A 22,623-nucleotide genomic window follows, 5' to 3' on the forward strand; every position below is an offset into this window, starting at 1 on the left:
GATACCCTGCAAAAGTACCCAAAATGGGACACCCTGTATAAGAAGAAGTAGCTAAAGCGCTTGGAATTAGTTTAAGAATGGTGCAAAAGGTTGTGTATGAAAACAAGAACAATCTTATTTCCAAGCAGGAAACAAAGTGTAAAAGGAAGAAGCCGAAGACTGAAGATTTAAGTGAAAGTGTAAAAATAAAGTAACAAATTTGACTAAAAAAAGAAATTAATTATAACTATCATTATAACTAACAGAGTCGGAAAACTCTTCGTCATTTTCCGAATCTTCTTCAAATAGAGCAATGATCAATAGTTCAACTTGGATATCGAGTACTTTTTCTCTCTTCCACCAGGTTCTAATAATGTTTTCTGTGTGATCCACTGATTTCCGCCAATACTCCTTTGTGATATGATTCAATGCCTCATTCCAAACAGCTTCAACCTGGTCAGACCTAAGCCCAGCACCCACATGCTTCTCATAATAAGATTTTGACCCTGCCCATATAAGCTCAATGGCATTAAACTGACAATGGTATGGTGGCAATCTTAAAACTTCATGGCCATATTCACGTACTATTTCGTCAACAGCCTATATTTTTGGTATTTTCAGTGATTTTGCAATTGAAAGAAGTTCGGAGTTTAGCAAGGGATTCTGATTTTCTTCTACTAACCATTCATAAATTTCGCTTTTTCTCCAACTTCCATTTGGTTGTTTATTCAAAATTCTTGAATGATATGATGCATTGTCTAATACTATTAAGGAAGGTTCTTGCAAGTTACGGTTAGTTGCGGTATTAACTGTTTCTTTAACCATTTTTCAAACATTTCGCAATTCATATTGTCATGATAATCCATACTTTTAGACTTAGAAGAAAAAATTAAACTTGCACCTGGAACGAATCCGGTTGAAGACCCGGCATGTAAAATAATAAATCGTTTTCCCTGACCACATCCTTTTTTTCTTTTCACGCTTTTCACAGATTCATCTTGCCAAGATTTTATTCCACTCCCGTTTAAAAATATCCAAGTTTCATCTAAGAATACCACTTTCCTTAACTTTGATTTTTCATTGTGTGTATATTGTAAAAATCCTATTCGTCTGCTCACAATATTTGGTAGTTCACACAAATATCTTCTATTGCAGTCTTTTTTATAGCGAAAACCTATGCTTTTAATTAATTTTGATAAAGCAGAAAGTCCAATTTCCAAAGTGTCGCGTTGCTTTAAAACATCCCTCAGAAATGGCAGCGTTATATTTGTTTTTAGCCTATATAGTTCATAAATCCTATATCTTACTTCCATTTTTACATAATCACTTAAATCTTCGGCTTTTTCCTTTTACACTTTTTTTCCTTCTTGGGAATAAGGTTGTTCTTGTTTTCATATACAACCTTTTGCACCATTCTTAAACTAATTCCAAGCGCTTTAGCTACTTCTTCTTGTACATTCTTAGGCAACCCTTTATTTTCTTTTTCGTTCTCGAAGTAATTAATAACATTAAGTACCATTTTTTTGGCTTGAGGATTTAGAAATCCACAAAAAGGCTTTTTCTTTTCCATAATTTGAAATTTAAATTATCTTGTGACAAATAATGTCATCCGTCAATCGAAACGAGACAGGCATGTTTCTTAGGAAAGTAATTGTTTTAGAACCACTGACATTTATCATTTTATCTTCTTTTGATACATTAACGCTGCATTTATCTGTTTCGTTTATCTGACGCGTTGTAGTTAAAAAACGTTGTTACGCAATTTGAAATGAAACGTAAATACAAAAGTTTGTCGTTGATAATCCGATACACCTGCACGATAAGAGCGATTTTGACTATATTCTAATCCATTTTCATAGCTGCATAGAGAGGAAAAAAAGTTTTTTTAATACAAAGACTAAAGAAAATTCTAAATTGTTCCGTTGATCTTTAAAAGGGACCGCGTTCAGTGACAATTCATTAAGTTTTAATTGTTTAGTCAGTTTTTACCTTGGAAATGATTTAACCTTAGTCACGTTAAGTTTTTTGACGTTATCAATAAAAGTGTGTTTCTGAATTTCGTTACAATTGGGGTCAGAAGTAAAGGATATTTGAAAGCCCATTTAAGTGAAAACCGTGAAATTAATGGAGCTTTATTTAAAAAGTTTGGCGAGCAAAAACAGACTGGAAACAGAAAAAAGAACAAGAAAGGAAACGGGAATATGTATTACAGACAATGAAATCTAATCTAAAAAAGAAAATGAAGATCGAGACAAGAACACCTTCTAAAGACCATAAAAGAAGACTTACTAAATTTTATAAACTAATCTTAAAAAGGAGCAGGATAAACGAGACAGAAAATAAGAGGACCGGGATTTACAACTTAGAGAAGATCTGAAGATAAAACAGAAACAATAAATGACTAACTTCGAAGCAACAGTGGAAGAAGAATTGGGGCAAGTACGGGGTGTCCCGTTTTGGGTACTTTTGCGGAATATCTCCGTTATTTTTAGAGATCGAAAGTTGCAGTTTTCGCAACACTGTACTACTTTTCCGTAAGACTAAAGATGCCATTAACAAAATTTTCATAGCCCTTTTAATTTTTAAGATACAGGGCATTTTTGAAAATTTTGCATTTTAGGATCCCCATCGTATCTTCATTATTTTTAAAGTTTGTGTAAAAGTAAAACCTTATTCTTATAGTTTTTTTCCGTGAAATCTAGTGGTGTAGATAGAAAACAATTTTCTAAATTTAAATGATCTAATTCATAATTTAGTGGGAGGCCATGGCTGTTTATAACAAGAAACAAAAAAATTGCAAATAACTAAATAAGTGTCAACTATATTCGGGTTTTGATTGACATTTCTCTGTTTTTGATTGAGTTTGTGCTTGAAAACCCATTTATTTTCTTTATTTGTGAATATTGCCAAAAAATAGCAGCATTTGAAAATTATGAAAAGTAATATGCTTGTACGTTTTATACAAAGCAATGAAAATGCTGAATAAGCTTCGGAACTATATTTCCATAGATAAGTTAAAAGCCGTTATATGACTACTTATCAATTTCTAATGTTTTAATTTTATGCTTGTTAGATATTCAGAGAGCAACAAGGCAACCGATTTTGGTATATTTGCTCGTTTAAAGGACAATTTACTTGGGCACGGATCTTTTGTTCAGCCGCGTCCTAAAGCATACAATAAAGAAAATAGGGAAGAAAAAGAAATAAATGTTTTATGACCTTTTATAGATGCCAGAAGCTATTTTCGCAATAATATTAGCAGAAGGAAGTGGCTGTGTTGCTCGAAGGACAATACAAAATATTCAAACCAGATGTATTAAGAGCAATTTTATTTTAAAAGCTTAGCAGAGCACTTTCGGCATATGAGCCATCATCAGTGCTAACTGAAATGAGTTTGGTGTTATATGCGTAAGAAACATTATAGTTAAAGGTGAACGAATGGAATGTACTCACTTGTCAGTTAAGCCCAGAAGTTTACATAAGTGGGAATACATTTGATATTATTAAATATCAATCAATAATATAGCTTTTAAAATAAAATTGCTCTTAATACATCTGGTTTGATTAATTTGAATAATATTAGCGGCAAATTGATGCCAATAACTTATTTGGCAGACTCGTTACCTGGTCTGATGAATGCTTTTTTCAAGTGCGGGCATTTTTACCCGACATAATACTCGAAACTGGCATGCAGAAAATAGATATTTAATATTTGAAAGAGCACATCAAAGATGCTTTGGAGTTGGAGTCTCTTGTTTTATTTTGAGAAAACAAATAGTATACTGAATTTTTGAAGGGGGTCTTACAGCATGTTGGTACCTAGACATACTTGCGGAAGTTATTCCAGAACTTCTGGAAAATATTCCTCTAGCCCAATATGACACTGTCTACCTACAACAAAATGGTGCCCCAAGTCATAACTCTGGGCTAGTGAGGGCATTTCTTGAAAATAACTTTGCTCAAAGATAGATAGGTACCAACGGACCTGTTAGATGGCCTTCACGGTCCCCGATTTCTCGATTTTAGATTTTTTTGTATGAGGGTATTTACAAGATCAAGTGTATAAAAGACAATGCAATAATCTAATAGAACTTCAAGACGCAATTCATTTGGCATTTCAAAATCTGAGACAGAGATAAATTATTATTTTGAATGCTGTTCAAAGGGTTACAATGATGTTCCAATTTTGTATCAGAGAAGATGGTGGTCATTTTGAGCATCTCTTGTGAAAATATTGTTTTGTTATATGGTTGTTTTCTTATAGTGTTTATTTTATTTTTTTTTCTGTGTCTATTTCTTATAGATTTTATTTGTTTTTTTATGTTCTTTTATTACAAAAAAAATAAGAATGATGCAATTCCCCATTTGTCGGTATTAATTTGTAACTTTTTATTTGTCTATTATTGTTATTCATGGCCTACTATTAAATTATGCATTTAGTTTAGAAAATTGTTAGTTATTTGCATATTTTTGAAAATAAGTCTATATTGTTATATATTTTTGAAAAGGTAAAAAAAAGACCATTTTTATGAACCATAAATATATAGGGTGTTAAAAAAACAAAAGTTTGGTTTATAACTCAAAAACTATTAGTCACAACAAAATATATCTACGCCACTAGATTCTACGGGAAAAAAAATATAAGAGGGAGTTTTTACTTTTACAAAATCTTTAAAAATAACGGAGATACAAAGGAGGTCCCAGAATGCAAGAATTTCAAACATGCTCTGTATCTTAAAAAAATAAAAGGGCTCTAAAAATTTTGTTAACAGCATCTTTATTTTTACGAAAAAATAGCATAGTCTGGCGAAAACCGCAACTCTCTGTCTCTAAAAATAACGGAGATATCCCGCAAAACTACCCAAAATGGGACACCCTGTACAAAAAAAGATCCAAGTATTAGAGATAAGATTAAAGCGTGCCCCTCTTTATCCCAATCCTGGAGTGCAAACAATGATGAAAGTGAAGCCACCAAAATTCGACGGCAAAGAAGCATGGAGTACCTACTTGAATAGTTTGAGGCTGCTGCTATCGTAAATCACTGGAATAATGAAGAAAAGGCAATCAATCTTAAGCTATGTCTTAGAGGAGCAGTCGTTGTTCAAGCAGACATTTTCCTGTATGTTTACAAAACCTATTTGAAGAATCTTCTACTAATTTAACCATGGATGAATGTAGTAAATTGGGACATCTTGAAAAAAATCAAGATGTGATTTTCTTGCACGCTAATGAACTGGAAAGTAGAGATTTGGTGCACGATAAAACAAGCACCTTAAAGGATTCCAATGGCTAAACAAGATGAAATTTCCTTAATGATTCAAGAAATGAGGACACAAGGAGTGATTGAACAATCCCAGAGTCCTTGAACATCTTCAGTTGTACTAGTTGTAAGAAAAAAGACGGATCTACCAGATTTTGTGTAAACTATCGGCGACTAATGACATTACCAAGAAAGACATTTATCTTTTACCAAGAATTGATGACACGTCATCAGGTCCACAATGGTTCTCAATGCTCGATCTAAAGATTGGATACTGGTAGACAAATATGCATCTAGAAGTTGGAACAGCATCTTGACACCTTACACTTATGCCCTTTAGACTCTGCCTTTAGCAATGTTTCAGCCACCTTTGAAAGGCTTATGGAAACTGTATTACGTGGAATGACTTGGGAATCATGTTTAGTTTATCTGGATGGCGTCATCATACTGGGAAAATATTTAAAAATCATTTAAAGAATATTCGCGCGGTATTTGTTAAGCTGAAACTCTTGAAGGTCTTAGAAAATGTTGCTTATTTCAAAAAGAAATTCGATAATTTGGTCATGTAATAGCAGAAAAGGGTGTCACGGCTGATCCAGATAAAGTAAAAGCAATCGAAAATTGGCCACAACTCACTGACAAACACCAGATAAGAAGCTTTCTGGGCCTTTGTACCTAATACAGAATATTTGTTTTAAAATTTCGCTAATCTCGCAAAGCCGCTACATAAGCTCACATTTACATGTCATATTTGCTTGATTTCAATGGCAAGGCCTAGATATTTAGCATGTTTCCCTTAACGTATACACAATTGTTAATATTTGAACAAGCCGATCAATAAGAAATACTGTATTATCTATCTTATTTAGTACCATAATAACAGGCTTGTTATTCATCACCATACAATTAGTGATAATAATTGGTAATAATAAAAGAGGTAGTTCATTCTTAAACCAAAGAGCAGACTCCATTTGCTCGCAAGTTTTTGATGCACAACATTGCAGATTTGGATGTATCTGTAAAAGTAGTCAAGTATGGGCAAGCAGATGTTATATGCTGCACAGTGTCGGTTTTCTGATGAAATTTTTTACATTTGTATCCTTCATTATAATTTTTTTGTAATTATTTCTAGTAACGATTTGATCCCGAATAGCTTGTTCAGATAAGTAAAAGTAATTCCTTTATCAACCATCCATTAGATCTCACTTTATCTATGTGTAGTTGGTTATGTTAGTTGTAATGTCTTTCATGAAGTTCTCTTTGGGACCATATTTACAGATAGATATAAATACTTTTTTTCTCTTTATTTAACCACTATGAGAAGTTTTAGGCATCATATTTTCTTGTTAAGTTATCATTCTGGTAAAGTTTTAAGTCTTAAATATGTATACAATTTTTAGGGGCTATTTTGAAGTTCCGCCACCCTGAAATATTGGCCAAGTTTGACGTTTTATAAATTTTTTATTTTTTATCAGATTCTCACGATTTTGCCATCAGTTTTTAGATACATTTGTTGTGATTTTTTAAAATCATTTTGTAAAGTAGCATTTTTTGATTAGGCTCTATTATACAGGAGTAAAACAAAATGTTGTTTTTTCTCGTAATTCCAAAAGACTCTGTAGGAAAATGAAGGTGGCTGTTTACATACTGTTTCTTTTTATCTTTGATATATTCTAAACATTTCGATTTTTTATTCATTCCATTATCTCATTTCTACTGCGAGCTGCAAATTTTTTATTAAAGCGCTGATTTGAAGCTTATTTTTAGATAATTAATGTCAAGTTTTCGGTTAAAAATCATCGACGTTGGCTAAGGACGCAATTAATGTGACATAAAGTTTGACAGTGTCACTATTATAATTTGTTGTGTGTCAATATGGTATTAACTCCAGCAGACGTGGGTAGAATTGTTGCATTAATAGAGGATGACCGTAGCAAAAGTTATGTCGCCCGTACTCTGAGATTTCCGCGGTCTACAGTTCGAGATGCCTGGAATAGGTATTTACAGACGGGAATTTTTACTAGACGACAAGGCTCTGGCAGAAGAAGAATGACCACTGCAGCTGATGATCACTTTGTCACCATTAGTTCTTTAAGAGATCGAAGATCTACTGCTATGTGTCTAAAAAATGACTTGCGAATACTTCATGAAGTAAGTGTAAGTGAAAGAACGATACGTAGAAGATTAGCAGAAGCTGGACTTTATTCACGAAGGTCAGAAAGATGTCCACAATTACTTCCTCGGCATCGACAACACCGACTGAGGTTTGCAAGATCGCATTTTAAGTGGACTCTAGAACAGTGGGCAAACGTACTATTCACAGATGAATCCAGGGTTTGTTTAAGGACGCCGGATGGTCGTGAGCGGGTATACAGACGTAGAAATAAAAGATATGCTGACTGCACAATTTCAGAACTCTCATATCGTGGCGGTTCAGTCATGATTTGGGCGAGTATTTCTACCGAAGCACGCACCAATCTTGTATTTATTGAAAATGGAGCTCTAACCGCCCACCGTTACATTGAGGAAATCCTTCAAGAAGTTGTTGTCTCATTTGCTCCATTTATTGGGAACCAATTTACATTAATGCATGATAATGCTAGACCTCACGTTGCACATGTAGTGAGCGAATATCTGGATGAAGTTGGACTCCCAAGATTGAAATGGCCCGCATGTAACCCGGATCTCCACCCAATAGAACATCTTTGGGATCAACTTAAAAGGGCCGTTCGTCGTTGTCTTGTACAACCACAAACCTTGCAAGACTTACGACTAGCGCTGATCGAAGAATATGAGGCTATTGCTCAAGAAAGAATAAGGAACCGTATTCATTCAATGCCGCGAAGACTGCAAGCTGTTATTGCTGCGAGAGGAGGAAATACACGCTATTAAAATTGTTTTTTTTTATTAGCTTTATGATATACCTAGTGTTTGTTGCTCCTAATAAAAATACGCTTCAAATCAGCGTTTTAATAAAAAATTTGCAGCTCGCAGCAGAAATGAGATAATGGAATGAATTAAAAATTGAAATGTTTAGAATACATAAAAGAATACAAGGAACAGTATGTAAACAGAATTATCTACCTTAGTTTTCCTACAGGGTCTTTTGAAATTACGAGAAAAAACAACAATTTGTTTTACTCCTGTATAATATAGCCTAATCAAAAAATGCTACTTTACAAAATGATTTTAAAAAATCACAATAAATGTATCTAAAAACTGATGGCAAAATCGCGAGAATCTGATAAAAAATAAAAAATTTATAAAACATCAAACTTGGCCAATATTTCAGGATGGTGGCATTTTGTGCCGGCGAGTGTATTTTTTAATTATTCTATATAAATGCATTTTTATAACTTGTATTTTAGAATCTTTTATTTGAATAAAACATAATAATAAAACCTTGCTACTAAACAAGTATTTATTATAATTTACTAAATTATACATTTTTTACTTTTCAGGAGGTGGAATTTTAGAAGAATCGGTTAGTACTTATGATGATTGAAAATTATTTCAATATTACTAATGTGTTCACATTTTCATTTAGATTCCACAAATGGATTTCGATCTAACGCCAGATCCATCAGGTAAGATAATTCTGACTATTACCTAATAATCTAAGACTAGAACAAAAATAACGGACATAGAAAATTTGGATATAATATATAGGGTATCCAAAAGCTGATTTACTTTCGAACATTTTAAGCCGAACATGTATAGATCGAAATCCCTTTTTAAATTGCAACTTTTGCAGTTTTTCCAATCCTAAACTTAACACTTCACACAATCGGTAACACAGCGTAAGTTGCAATTGATATCTGAGTTTTAAAGTTTATTTTGTTTTGTCTAATGTTTATTTAACCAAATACCATGAATTCCAGGCATTTGTGTTAACTGAGAGAAAAATAGAGACATTAAAATGTGATAAATAGTAGCGTTAATATAAAATAGTTTGTTTAAGACGAATAAAATTAAATAAACTTAAAATCGTTTAAACTTTTCTAAAAACACATCTAGGTACTGCCCTTTGTTTTAAATAATCATTTATATCGATGCTTGGCCGATTTTTGCAATTAAATCCTCGATTGTGGAGCAGCTGACGTAAACTAAAGTTTATCTAAGGTGGTACCATTTTGTACCTGATCTGCACCCCAAGATGAATCTAATGAACAAAAAAAATACGTTTTTAGTCTCTAATTGCTAAGCACCTGCTCTCATGACTAAAGGTTATCACGAACCTTAAATTGAGTACGTCTACCCTTTTTTAACCTTTCAGCGGTCGCACCCATTTTCAAAAAAATAGTGGTCGCTGCGGACTAAGAGTCCGCAGCAACCACTTGTAGCTAAAAAGATTATTTCTTTTAAAATAAAAACTAAAAATATTTTTGGTTTGAATAAAAAATACATTTTAACGTTAGTAACATTTACTTCAACTGTTTGTTTTTTATTTTAACATAATCGGCGAATAATTATACAAGAGAAAAGAAATAAACGAGATTAAAAAAAACCTAAAACTAAAAAGTCAATTTTCTCACTCAGCTGTTTCAAAGCAATCTGGACAAGTGGTGATAGCATGATCTAAGCATACAGCTGCATTGCATTTTTTGCAAAAATATCGGGTAGGACGATTTTTTTTTCTGTGGCATAAAATACAACGTCCGCGTCGATTTAGTACTGGATTTTCAACTGGATTTTCTGAAGTCTATGTTCCAAGGATCTCGTGGATTCTAAGTTTGGTAACTTTTGATATATTTGGAATCTCTACACGAGCTTTAAGTTGAGCTTCAATAAGCTTGAATGAAAGTTGACGTAAAAATTATTTACACTTTATTTTTCCATCTGGATCATTAGCTTGGTACACAACTAATGAATTTATTCCGGCAACATTTAACATACTATAAAATATGACCATTGGCCATCTTCGAGTAGCGTGGGCACAATTATAAACTGAACATAACTTATCCACCGTATCGACCCCTCCTTTAGTTTGATTGCACATTGTAATGATCTCCGGTTTTCCATTTTTAGAATCCAAAGCATCATCCTTGTGTAAACTGGACATTAGCAAAACATTTTTACTCCTCTTGGGTATATAGGATGCAAGTGTACAGGTTTCATTAAATCCAAACATTGATGATTTTTCTTGACGATTTATGGGTTGTGAAAATTCGATCGGAAGTTCTCTTTTATTTTTTCTTACTGTTCCTATTAAGGTTAGTCTAAAATTTTGCTTTAAATTCTCTATAAGGCTGTAACTGGTAAACCAGCTTTCAGTTGTTACATTCCTACCAGTACCTCTAATTGTTTCACACAATCTTTGTACAACAGCATCTGGAGAGTTGCTAGCTTGAAAAGGGTCTTTAGGTTGTTTACCCACATAAACTTCCATACTACATGTATAAAACACCTTTGAGTCACACACTTTTAGTCCATATTTATTCGGTTTCCTTGGTATGTATTGGAGCAAACTGCACCGACCGCGAAAGGTTTCTAGTTTTTCATCCACAGTAACATAGTGAAATGGAGTAAGTCCAGATTTACATTTTTGCACGAAGTTATCAAAAACAGCCCTTATTGGCGCCAACTTGTCTATGGCTCTACGAGTTTCACGTGTCTCCATATCGTCAAAACGTAAATGTCTTAATAAAAAGCGAAATCTTTGTAAGGACATTGTAAGTCTAAAAATTTCAACACCAGTGCCATCAGTTTTCCACAAATCTTCAGCATTTAAATGACAATCCACCTAAATAAAGGAGACCTATCAAAGCAAGCAATTCAACAGAATCTGTGGGTTTAGCATCTCTTTCGCGTGAATAATTGCCACGTACGGATTCAATATGTTGGTTTGTATACTGGACAATGGTATTTACTATCTCTTCAGAAAAAAAGTGCTGCCATATTCTTATTGGAGATTTTTGATTTTTTAAATTTCCTTTGGGACCAGGCAAATGCGTAACCAAATTTTCGGCTCGTGTTCGGACAGCTTTTGAAGACAATGCTTTCGCCACTTTGTGGTCTTGTCTTTGCCTATAAAAAAGGGACCTTCATTGTATTCATTTACTTCAATTTCAGTATCCGAAATATCCTGTTCACTATCAGGATCATAAACCTCTGTTTCGACGACGCATTCTTCTTCATCATCAGATTCATCCAGAGGCAATTCTTCTTCAAAGTCATTTTCCAAACATTCCTGCATTAATTTTTCTAGTCTGTCTTGCTCCTTTTCATACAAAGCCATTCTTAAGGTTAACCAAAGTAAACTATTAGTAAATAGATCGAAAATAGGCAATATTTACATACCTTTTAGCAATAAAATAATTATTTACTAAGAACGATTTTTGACACGCGGACTGATACTTCGCAAACAAAAATATCTCTCTAACGCACTACAACTGAATGCTTCCGAGTTTAGCGGTACACAAAGGACAGAATTGAAAATATTCATAAAATGTCTTTGCCTTAAAAAAAATTAACAGGTCTTGGTGTTTTTTTTAAAGGTCGAGAACTATGGTAAATTCTTATAAAATTTTCATTGTCCCACCATTTGTAAAAACAAGTTTAAACATCTTTTATTATTAAAGACGTATATACTTACCATTGTCACTGAATTTATTTGATATTTTTTCCCATGCTTGATCTTGTGCAATTCTATTGCAATAATCCGACCTTCTATAGTCGTATAGAACAGCATATTGTTGTACTTCTTCATAGAACTCGATATTAAATAAAAAATCGTCCAGCATTTTAGCAAATAGATGAAAAGAAGCAATATAAAACGCTGTTTGGTATATGGCATTAACCACTAGTGTAAGCCACTCGTGGCGTCGAAGTTACGTGGCGGTAGCGTGACTATGCCATCCTTGTCCCTCGCCATTTCTATCTGTATTGCCTCATAAGCAAACATGCAAGTGGCACATGCGCCTACTACGCCAGTCCCACGCCACCGCCATACGCCTGTTCTGTGTGAATTGCGCCTAATAATGCTATTTCATTAAGGTACTGAGAACCGCAGCCCGAGGTGCGCAGTAACTTTTAGTCAATAACCAAAAATATTTTAAAATGAAGCGAGAGTTAAATTGAATTCCTTCACATTTTATTGGACACTATTATAAAATGACATTCAATGTTTAAAAAAAATCTTTCGTCGGCTTAGTGATGTTAGCATTGGCAACATAATATGGCAAATTGGTCAACAGAAAAAGATTGCAGTAAGTCTCGAGTGTATCGGAAGTAAATCCCAATCAAAGATTAGTAAAAGAAACTAAGTTAAATTATAAAGAGGCATTACTATGAAATGTTATGGACCGTATCAATTGCAGGATCAATAAAGATCTTAGGGCAGAGGCATTAAAATATAATCATAAAAAGTTTTTATTGTGTTATTGATATTACTGCTGTAGATGATTAAATTTAAGGATTCGGAATTTCGTTTTATTTCCCTTTCAGTTTCCAGCTCGTCCAGATAAGTTAATTCTCTATTGTCATTTTTAAATTTGTGAATAATTTGCTCACTAAGCTGTATATGTAAATCAAAATAAATTTTGTTGGATTAGCCAGGTAATACCTCTTTTTGTTTTAAATGACAAATATGATTTTGTCACCTCTAAGAGGGAATTAATATACAGTTCATTCCAAAAGTTATGTCTAAATTCATTTAAAATTCAGGGGTGTGATCGAAAAAAAAAACGCTCGGACCCGTCGATTTTTATTTCAAGTTGCGCATTTTTGTACGTGAAGTTTGTATATACAGGGTTGCTCAAAAATACATTACGACCATCAACTTCATTTTTTCAAAAGGAAACACCTTTTTTTACTTCATTTTTGAATTTCGCGTGGAATTCTACGTATGTCTCATGCATCATTTCCTATACCTAAAGTCAACAGTTATCGAAAAAAAGACGATTCATGTAACAAATAAAAAAAGAACAAAAATTAAGTTATATGTTCAAAATGGTTGCCATTCACGGCTTGACAATATCCAACGCGATCAATAAAGCCTCGTTGCACATTTTCAATCATTTTCAGAGTTATGGCGCGCACTTCTCTGCGAATTCTCTCTTTCAAGTCGTCTAGATTATTTGGCCTAATAACAAATACCTTCGACTTGAGGTATCCCCACAAAAAAAAGTCCATTGGTGTTAGGTCAGGCGACCTAGCAGGCCATTCGATGGGTCCTCTTCTTCCTATTCACCGATTGGGAAAGGTTTCATCCAAAAATGTACGCACAGTGGCATCATAGTGCAGAGGAGCGCCATCTTGCTGGAAAATTAGTTCTTCGTCTGGATAGTCTGGGTCCAATGAATTTGGAAATAAAGCTAGTAATGCTGGAACTAATTCAAATTGGAGAAAATCGAGATACACTTGTCCCGTTAAAGTCTGTTCAAAGAAAAAGGGACCTATTACTCTTCCGCGCACTATTCCACACCACACATTTAGTTTTTGAGGGTACTGGGTGTTTACCTCCATCATCCAATGCGGATTTTCTGTTGCCCAAAATCGACAATTTTGTCCGTTCACACTACCATTCAAACAGAACGTGGATTAATCGGAAAAAATAATATTTGTTACTAAATTATTATTTAGATTGCACATGTTTTGTAAGCGTTCACAAAACTCCTTTCGCCTATCGAAATCGTCATCAAATAACTCTTGCACAGGAATAACTTTGTAGGGATGATATTTGTGCTTTTTAACTATTCGGTGAACTATAGTTTTCTGTGATGTATAAATTTTTCCCAATCCGTGACAGAGGAGTAAATGGATTTTCTTCCAAAGAAAGTAAAACGTCAAGTTGTTCATTTTCATCTCTAGCAGGACGACCAGATTTCGGCAGATCTCTAACATGACCGAATTCTCTAAATTTAGTCTCTATTCTACTCACCACCTTTTGAAATTACTTTCCCACCTACAACCCCCTAAGCGGGGGTGGCACTACCCCTAAAATCTTAAATGGGAAGGGGGGTCGAGTGATACCTCATTGGAAAGGTCTTTTAATTCTTTTTATAAGGGTTCTTGGTTTGACGCAATTTAAGTAAGTACTTTTTAAAATTTTCGCATTTAAACCTTAAAAGGTAATTTTCAATATTTTTACTTTATCATAGACTACTAAAGGTACTTTTAAGAAAAACAATGCCAGGCAGTAGGACAAAACCATCAAGTATTATTAAATTATGAGACAAAAAATGAGATAGCTCTATCATATTACAGAATATTTTGACGTCAATATTATAAGTGTTAACTTATAATAAATGTTCAAAATAGCCACCTCTATTTTCCATACAATAAAAAAGATTTTGCTCAAAGCGTTGTCGCACGTTCTGCAATACTTCAGGCGTGATTTGAGGCGAGACACTCATTTACAATTCTGCCTTGTAAATCTTCTAACGAAGTGGGTTCAGTCTCATAAACTTTGCTTTTTAAGTGACCCCAAAGAAAAAAGTCTAAAGGTGATAAATCCGGCGATCGTGGAGGCCATTCAATAGCACTTCTTCTTCCAATCCATCGTCCTGGAAACGTCCGATCCAAATATTCTCGCACGAATAACGTATAATGTGGTGGGGCACCATCCTGCTGAAAGATCAATCTATCCAATCCATCAATCAATGGCATGTTGTAATAGCTCTAAGTACATTTTACCTGTCAGATTTCCAGGTAAAATAAATGGACCAACTAAATTATCACCAAAGATACCAGCCCAGACATTTAACTTTTGTGGGTATTGGGTGTGTACCTCACGATACTCTTTAGGATTATTGTCGGACCAATATCAGCAGTTATGATGATTGATCAAGCCATTCAGGAAAAAAGAGCTTTCATCAGAGAAACAAGTATTAAACAAAAAAATTGGGTCATTAATAATTCGTTCACTCATAATTTCACTAAATTGTGATCGCCGATCAAAATCATCTTTATTTAGCTCTTGCAAAAGATGTATTTTGTACGGATGGAACTTATGAGCTTTTAGAGTTCTTTGGATACTACGTCGACTAATACCTGTGACAGTTTCCAATTGATGGGTACTTAATGTAGGATCAAGATTAATATGCCCTAGTACAGCCACTTCCATACCTTCATTCCTTACGGGATTTTCAATATTGCGTTTGCGATTCGCCACTGATCCAGTTTCTCGAAATTTGGAAACAAGCTCTAATACATACTTTCGCTGCACCTTGCTGTTTTCATGTCGCTCATTAAATAATTCCGCCGTTCTATTAGCACATTGATTATTTCCAAAAAATAATTCAACTCTTTCTGCCATTGTATGCACCATTTATCATCACCTTTTTAACAGCGTACTACATTTAGAATAAATTGAGAATAATTCAATTTTTAGTTTTGGTCAACAAGAAAATTTTACAAATATTTGTAAAATTTTTTGGCTGGCCCGTTCTCTAGTTCATCCGTATTATTCTAATGATATTTATTACCTGTCGTAAATAAATTAATGTTAATACCAACGTGGTCTGTGATTGATATAGTGAACTAAAGCAAATTCTTTTTAAATGTATTTTTGCGATAATTTTTTAAATGTCTAGACTTAAGGTCAAAATATTCTGTAATATGATAGAGCTATCTCATTTTTTGTCTCATAATTTAATAATACTTGATGGTTTTGTCCTACTGCCTGGCATCGTTTTTCTTAAAAGTACCTTTAGTAGTCTATGAAAAATTAAAAATATTGAAAATTACCTTTTAAGGTTTAAATGCGAAAATTTTAAAAAGTACCTACTTAAATTGCCTCAAACCAAGTACCCTTGTAAAGAGAATTAAAACACCTTTCCAATGAGGTATCACTCGACCCCCCTTCTTATTTAAGATTTTAGGGGTAGTGCCACCCCCGCTTAGGGGGTTGTAGGTGGGAAAGTAATTTTGTGATTATTAAGTGTCCCCCTCGAAAATAAAATCGACAGGTCCGAGCGTTTTTTTAAAAAGTTAATGGACTGCCCGTAATTGGCTCTGTTTCGCTTTCGATGCGCCACCCGGTATGTAGAATATATATGTTAGATAAAGAACTTTAAAATTTGCTTTTATAGAAGCAAAGATATACAAAATTAGATCACACATCTTTTTCTGACCACTCCTTTCACAAGCGGGTAATCAATTTATCCAATTGTAATTTAGATCAAGAAGAACTGCAGTTATTGATTTATGGATCTAAGTTTCTTGTTAGTCGGATATCACAGTTAGGGAAAGAAATCATCAAAGAAATCATTAAGTAATTCTCCTATAAAAATAGATTCGATTACACCGCCCAACAGCATGTATGTTGCATGGAATATTTTTATGATTCTAGGCTTATTTTTAATGCTGATATTAAATAATGTCATCAGTTTATATCTGTCAGCTCTAGTTTTTGAGTTAAAAGGAGGGAGTATTTTTTGGGAATTAAAAATACACTCAACGTACAAACATTTTTAATTACAAGAACTATACACTCAGGAATTTTCTTTTATATGATTTTCTACTAGTTTTGAATGAACTGCTACTCTGAATACTCCAGCAAAAATCGGCCAACATATGTGCATCCCAGCGACCCTGAAATCGTTCCTCCATGGTTCGAAGATCTTGGTGGAATCGTTCACCCTGTTCTTCACTCATGTCACCGAGATTTTCAGGAAAATGGTGTAAATGGCTGTGTAGGAAGTGCACTTTGATGCTCATGTTACATCCAAGTCGCTGGAAGTGTGACAACATCTCTTCGACGTGCGCAATGTAATCATCACCCTTCCTATTACCTAAGAAATTTTGGATAACCCAAACAAAGGAATCCCATGCATTCTTCTTAATTTCTGACATTGAGCTGGTGAAATTAGGATCGTTTACCAACTTACGAATTTGTGGACCATCAAATATACCTGCCTTGAGTTTTTCTGAACTTAGACTTGGAAATTTCCTTGAAATATTTGAAACATTCACCATCTTTATTTAATGCCTTAACATATTGCTTCATTAAACCTAGTTTAATGTGCAGGGGTGGCAATATGATACGATCTCGTGGCACTAGAGGTTCATTTATAACATTAAGACTACCTGGAAGTAGTGCTTCCCTAGAGGGCCATTCTTTTTTTGACCAATGTTCTGATTTTGCTCTACTATCCCATAAACACATAAAACAAGGATATTTAGTGTAGCCTCCTTGTTGTCCTAAAAGGAAGTTCACCATCTTAAGATCAACGCAAATCACCCATTTATGATTGTTATATTTGATTTTGTTTATGACCAGTGCTATTGTGGGGTATTCTTCCTTAACTTTAGTTGAATGTGCTATTAGTATGGAGCCTAGTTTATTTCCGTTGTGCAATAGTACACACTTCAAACTCCGTTTTGACGAGTCAATAAATAAACGCCAATCGATTGGATCATATTTCTGCAAGCCCATGGCAGTCATTAAACCAGAAATATTAGTACAAAATACAAAATTATCCTCCTCGGCGAAAAAGGGAAGTAAGTCTTTTTCTCGAGTGCGCGGTAATAAGAAACTTTAGTTTCTTTAGTTAAAAGATTTCTCCCTTTTAATCTGGAGGCCAATAATTCAGACGAAGTTTTGGATAGTCCAAGGTCTCTAATTAAATCATCAAGTGCACTTTGATCGAATGGTTTTGGTTCAAAGAGATTTTCTGGAACAAACTCGTCATCGCTCATGCTACTCAGTTCATTCAATTCATCAGAACTTTCTGTAGATGTAGATGGTAATGGTAAAGATGTATCTTTTGAGCTCCTTACAGGCCTCACAGCTGATGTTGATGTGGGGTAAATCCATTTGGAGCGGTTCGTCTTGTTGAATCCTTTTATATTAACAACGCAAAAATAGCAGTCATCGTGATGATTTAAAGGTTCACGCCAAATCATTGGGGATTGGAATTTAAAAGAGAGTCTCTTCTTAGTGGCCCATAAACGTAATTCTTCAACACAAATTTTGCACACAATATTGGGCACCCAGCACTTGTTATCTGTTTCCAAAGGAAAACCAAAACACTCTAAATACGCTCGTTTCACAAAGTCTGACACATTCAATCGAAATTTTTGAAAAACATATTCACCACAAATATAACAAAAACAATTCGGATCGTTAATGCAGACCCTTCTTAGCGAAGTGATGATGAAAATTACAATAATTTATCTAAAACGCGACTATAATAGATAAAAAACCAAAAATAAAGATAAATGAGAAGAACGTAGCTATATCTAAACAACTCGAACTGTTAGAGTAAAACTGACGACAGATTCGAAATCAGATGCCTCGAATTAGTAAACAACAATAAAAATATTTCAGTCAACATAAAATAACCTTCGATTTGTTGTGCAGTGTTATTGATACTCAACTCTACATAAAGAAAATTCGAGAGACAACCACCAAACATAATTTTGTACGCAAAGGACATTGTTTAAATAATAATTAACACCTTCTAGGTTCTTTTATTTGTAGTGCTAGATTTCTCAATTTGGTATCCCTTACTTAATTGATGATACCTTAGACGTTTACTGAGAACGGAAAATGGACTTTTTTTGAAAAGTTGGTGATCTAACGATTAAAAATATTTTTAGAGGTACAGCGTTGCCGCTTATACCAAAAAATAGTACCAACTTTGTTATTTTAAATGATATTCTCTGTATATATTTTATTTGCCGATCTGTTATCACTTTATGATTGTTTTTGTATAAGTTGTTCCTTTACTTATCTTTAGTGGTTTTCAAGAAATTAATTATTTTCTTTATTTTTTGACCAAAACATTTTTATTATTATAACACAATTTATTTAGAGCTAAATAAATTTGTCTTACTACGGTACTAGAACGCGCAGAAAAATGAAATTTTAAACGTAATTTACAGAAATATTGTAGATTAGTTTTCACTATAAGAAATTTGTTCTACGTTATACAGGGTTGCTCAAAATTAATGATTTTACTGCTAGACTGTGAAAAAACAAGACAAAAATCGTAAAAAATGCATTTATTAAAAAAATTAAAATCCGTTTCTAACGAGGTAAAATTGTTTTTATTTTTTAAGCGAAAACCATACGACAGACGAAAAAAACGACAAAATCAAATTTGCTAAATAATAGCTGAGGAATTGAAAAATAAAGAAAAAAAATACTTTAAAAAAAAGCAGGGGCGTAGTATTTTTTCACTAAAAATATTCAATAGAAGACCTGTAGGGACACCACTAGCAGAAAAAAATTTTTTTGCACATCAAAAAATGCGTCTTGATACATAGACGTTCTCCTAGAGCCGACTTTTAGCTGTTTTTCTCATTCAAGCCAAAAACTCCCTCCACCAGTTAACATTCTGACAACTGAAAGAAATTCTTACTAAAACTTTTTTGTGTAGAAATGCTTGAAGATTATTACAATAATATTTTGGGATCCCCAAAAAAATTCCCAAAAAATTTTTTTTTGGGATCCCCGTTATTGTATGTTTTTTTGGAAAAAATTGAATTTTAAATTTTGAAGTAGCTGTAACACCGTCTAGCGGCCGACCAATGAACATAAAAATATTTTCCAGCATTTTTTTGCCCGTTTTTATAACGACATTTTTTGTTTGAAGGTTCTACGATTATTAGTTTCTGAGACGTTACCTCGCTTAAGTGGACACATCTTTTTATATTGAGAAAAAAAATACGCATACTTGCAACAAGAATTAAAGAATATCTTAATCAACCGATCAAAACTTGTTTTGGTTTGCATATTATACAGCTTAGTGGGCATTGTTTTTCTATTGAAAATAATAGTTAATTTTTTCATTAAATTAAAAAACAGCAATTATAGGGAATTAACTTATCTGGAGGAAATTTAAAGAGAAATAAAAGAGAATTCCGAATGGTTTTCCTACAGGTTCGGTTTAGTAAAGTCATCCTTTAATGAGTAAATAATTTGTAAGTTTATTAAGTTTTGTAATTTTTACACTTGTACAACCTTATGTATTCGCTCTATAAAGAAATAAGCTAGAACTCCAAATTTAATAATTTTAAACTATTGACGTTTTTTTGTAACGTTTTTTTGACTCATAGCTCAGATATTAATATATTTCTTATGCTAAATATGTGAAGCAGACTATCGGAAAAGTCGAGTGGTATTATTCCACTTGACTTTACAGCTTTACAGTAACAGCTTAAAACTTATGAATTTCAATACAGACAGTATAAATATGCATTCTTATTAAGTAATATAGATAGATTCAAATAAGCTAAGACAATTATTATTTTTAGTGCCAGGCCCAGTATCACCTTTAGGTTATACTCCAACGGGTCCACCACCTGCAAGACCCCAAACGCCCAAACCTCAAACTCCGCAGCGTCGCCCGCCTGCGTCAATAACACCAGAAGTAGTAAGACAATACAGGCAAAGAGAAGCGAGAGAAAAAGAATTTGTACCCGGAGTGTCTTCACCCCTGACCCCTAAAGTTTGGCAAAGACCTTATGATAGGCCTCCCTTATACCAAACTCCAGTGCCAACTCCCCCACCCCGGACACCTCCGCAATCGCCTCCTCCCCAGTTTTTTGATCGATCACCGTTAGCTGAGGAAGAAATGGAATTTCCTGAGTCACCAAATGTTAGCCCAGGACCATACATACCAACAGTAAGGAAAACATGTTCGCTACTACTAACTATACAGTGCGAGTCTGTAACTTGGAATAAATTTGATAATAAATAAATGAAAGCGTGTTCGGAAAAACGCTCGGACACGTCAATTTAGCTTGTTAATTGCGCATTTTTTTACAATAATTTTTTTTATACAGGGTGTGCCATGTAGGCGGGGCTAATACCAATTTTCTTTGACATTGCTACAAGACGTGCCTTTACTGTCGGATAATCAAATTTAAGTTTATTTCAATTTTTTTACAAAATGAGCTTAACTAAAAAGCACAAAATTTAAATCTTTATGATAATTGGGGACGGAGTTAGAACAAGAACCCAAAATGAAGTTTGGATTTATTCATTCAGACAGAAGTATCCTGATTTACCACCAATATCTCAAAGTACTATAAGCAAGATTAAAAAACAGTTTAGGGAAAATGGTCATGTAAGAACAATAACTAGTTTTCATCGATCTGGCTTAATGAAGACACCAAAATTAATGTGTTATTAGCCATTGAAGAAAATCCTAATAATATTCCCACTAGGCAAGTAGCGCGCGAATTGGAAGTGAGCCAGTCCTCAGTAGTAAGGGTTCTTGAAGCAGAAAAATATCATCCCTATAAACTAACAATTCTCCAGGAACTCAATGAGGAGCATGTAGATAGAATAATTGAATTTTGTGAATAATTTATAAAATTAATGCATAATAATAATCTTATTAAAAAAAAAACATTTTTTTTTTCGATGAGTCGACATTTGTGCTGAACGGAGAAGTAAATCGTCAAAACTGCCGTTATTGGGCACAAGAAAATCCATGTTGGATGAGGCAAGCCATACTTAACACCCAGAAAAAATAAATGTTTGGACAAGAATTCTAGGTCACCAAGTTATAGGCCCAATTTTCTTCGAAGTAAATTTTAAATGGAGCAAGGTACTTACACTTTTTACAAGAAGGACTTTTAACTTTTTACTTCCCATTTTGCAAAACCTGTTCGAAACTATCTGGATACTATTTTTCCAGGCAGATGGATTGGCAAGAGAGGGTCTTTTGAATGGCCACCAAGACCGCCCGATTTGATTCCGCTGGATTTTTTCCTATAGAGATATTTGAAATCCAAAGTTTATGTGACCAAGCCGGCAAATATTGAGGAGAACACTTGCCAAAATGCATCACTCATGAAATTAGAGGATTAGCATTTTATTTGTGGAGAAAAGACTTCCCCTACTAACTTTTCAATATTATATTGATTCCACTTCAGAATGGACTTCTTCCTTAATTTATGAAATACGTTTTCTTAAACGCCCTGTATCATAAAAACAATCGAATAAAGGTATGGCATGTGATACATCAAAATGTTTGGAATTTTAGAGAATCGAAAATTATAATAACATATAGGGTGTTCTATTTAAAATAAGAAAGTTGGTATTAGCCTCACCTACGTGGCACACCTTGTTTAAAAACTTTTTATTGTAAAAAATGCGCAACTTACAATCTCAATTAATGTGTCCGAACGTTTTTCCGAGCACGATAACCTGTCAGATGCATGAATGAATCTGTCAGAACTAAGTGTGTAGTCTCCCAAACTCTTAAGTCTAACCCTACATAATCCTTTACATATACGTTCAGTGGCTTTTTCCTTCTATGACAGAGTCTGCAAAAGGTTTTTCTGTTGGTATTACTGCAAAGGTATATTAAGGTTGTCAGGTGTTTGTTAATTGTTGTTTGTTAAAGATAGAAATAATCAAATTAGATACATTCAAAGCAAAGTGTTTAATTATATCTTAATATAGTACTTTCGGCGTATGAGTC

The 22,623-nt window shown here is 33.8% G+C and overlaps 1 protein-coding gene across 2 annotated transcripts in view; it reads left to right on the top strand.

Annotated features, from left to right (window-relative positions):
- LOC126735791 (titin-like) overlaps nt 1-22,623 on the top strand; it is a 291,189-nt gene that overhangs the window by 71,191 nt on the left and 197,375 nt on the right. For both annotated transcript variants that reach the window (XM_050439900.1, XM_050439901.1), the window contains exons 21-23: nt 8,701-8,723; nt 8,787-8,826; nt 20,444-20,814. In XM_050439900.1, coding sequence (XP_050295857.1) covers nt 8,701-8,723; nt 8,787-8,826; nt 20,444-20,814 — 434 coding nt within the window. The remainder of the gene's footprint in view (nt 1-8,700; nt 8,724-8,786; nt 8,827-20,443; nt 20,815-22,623) is intronic.

This window comes from Anthonomus grandis, chromosome 4, assembly GCF_022605725.1.
Source record: "Anthonomus grandis grandis chromosome 4, icAntGran1.3, whole genome shotgun sequence".
Lineage (NCBI taxonomy): Eukaryota > Metazoa > Arthropoda > Insecta > Coleoptera > Curculionidae > Anthonomus > Anthonomus grandis.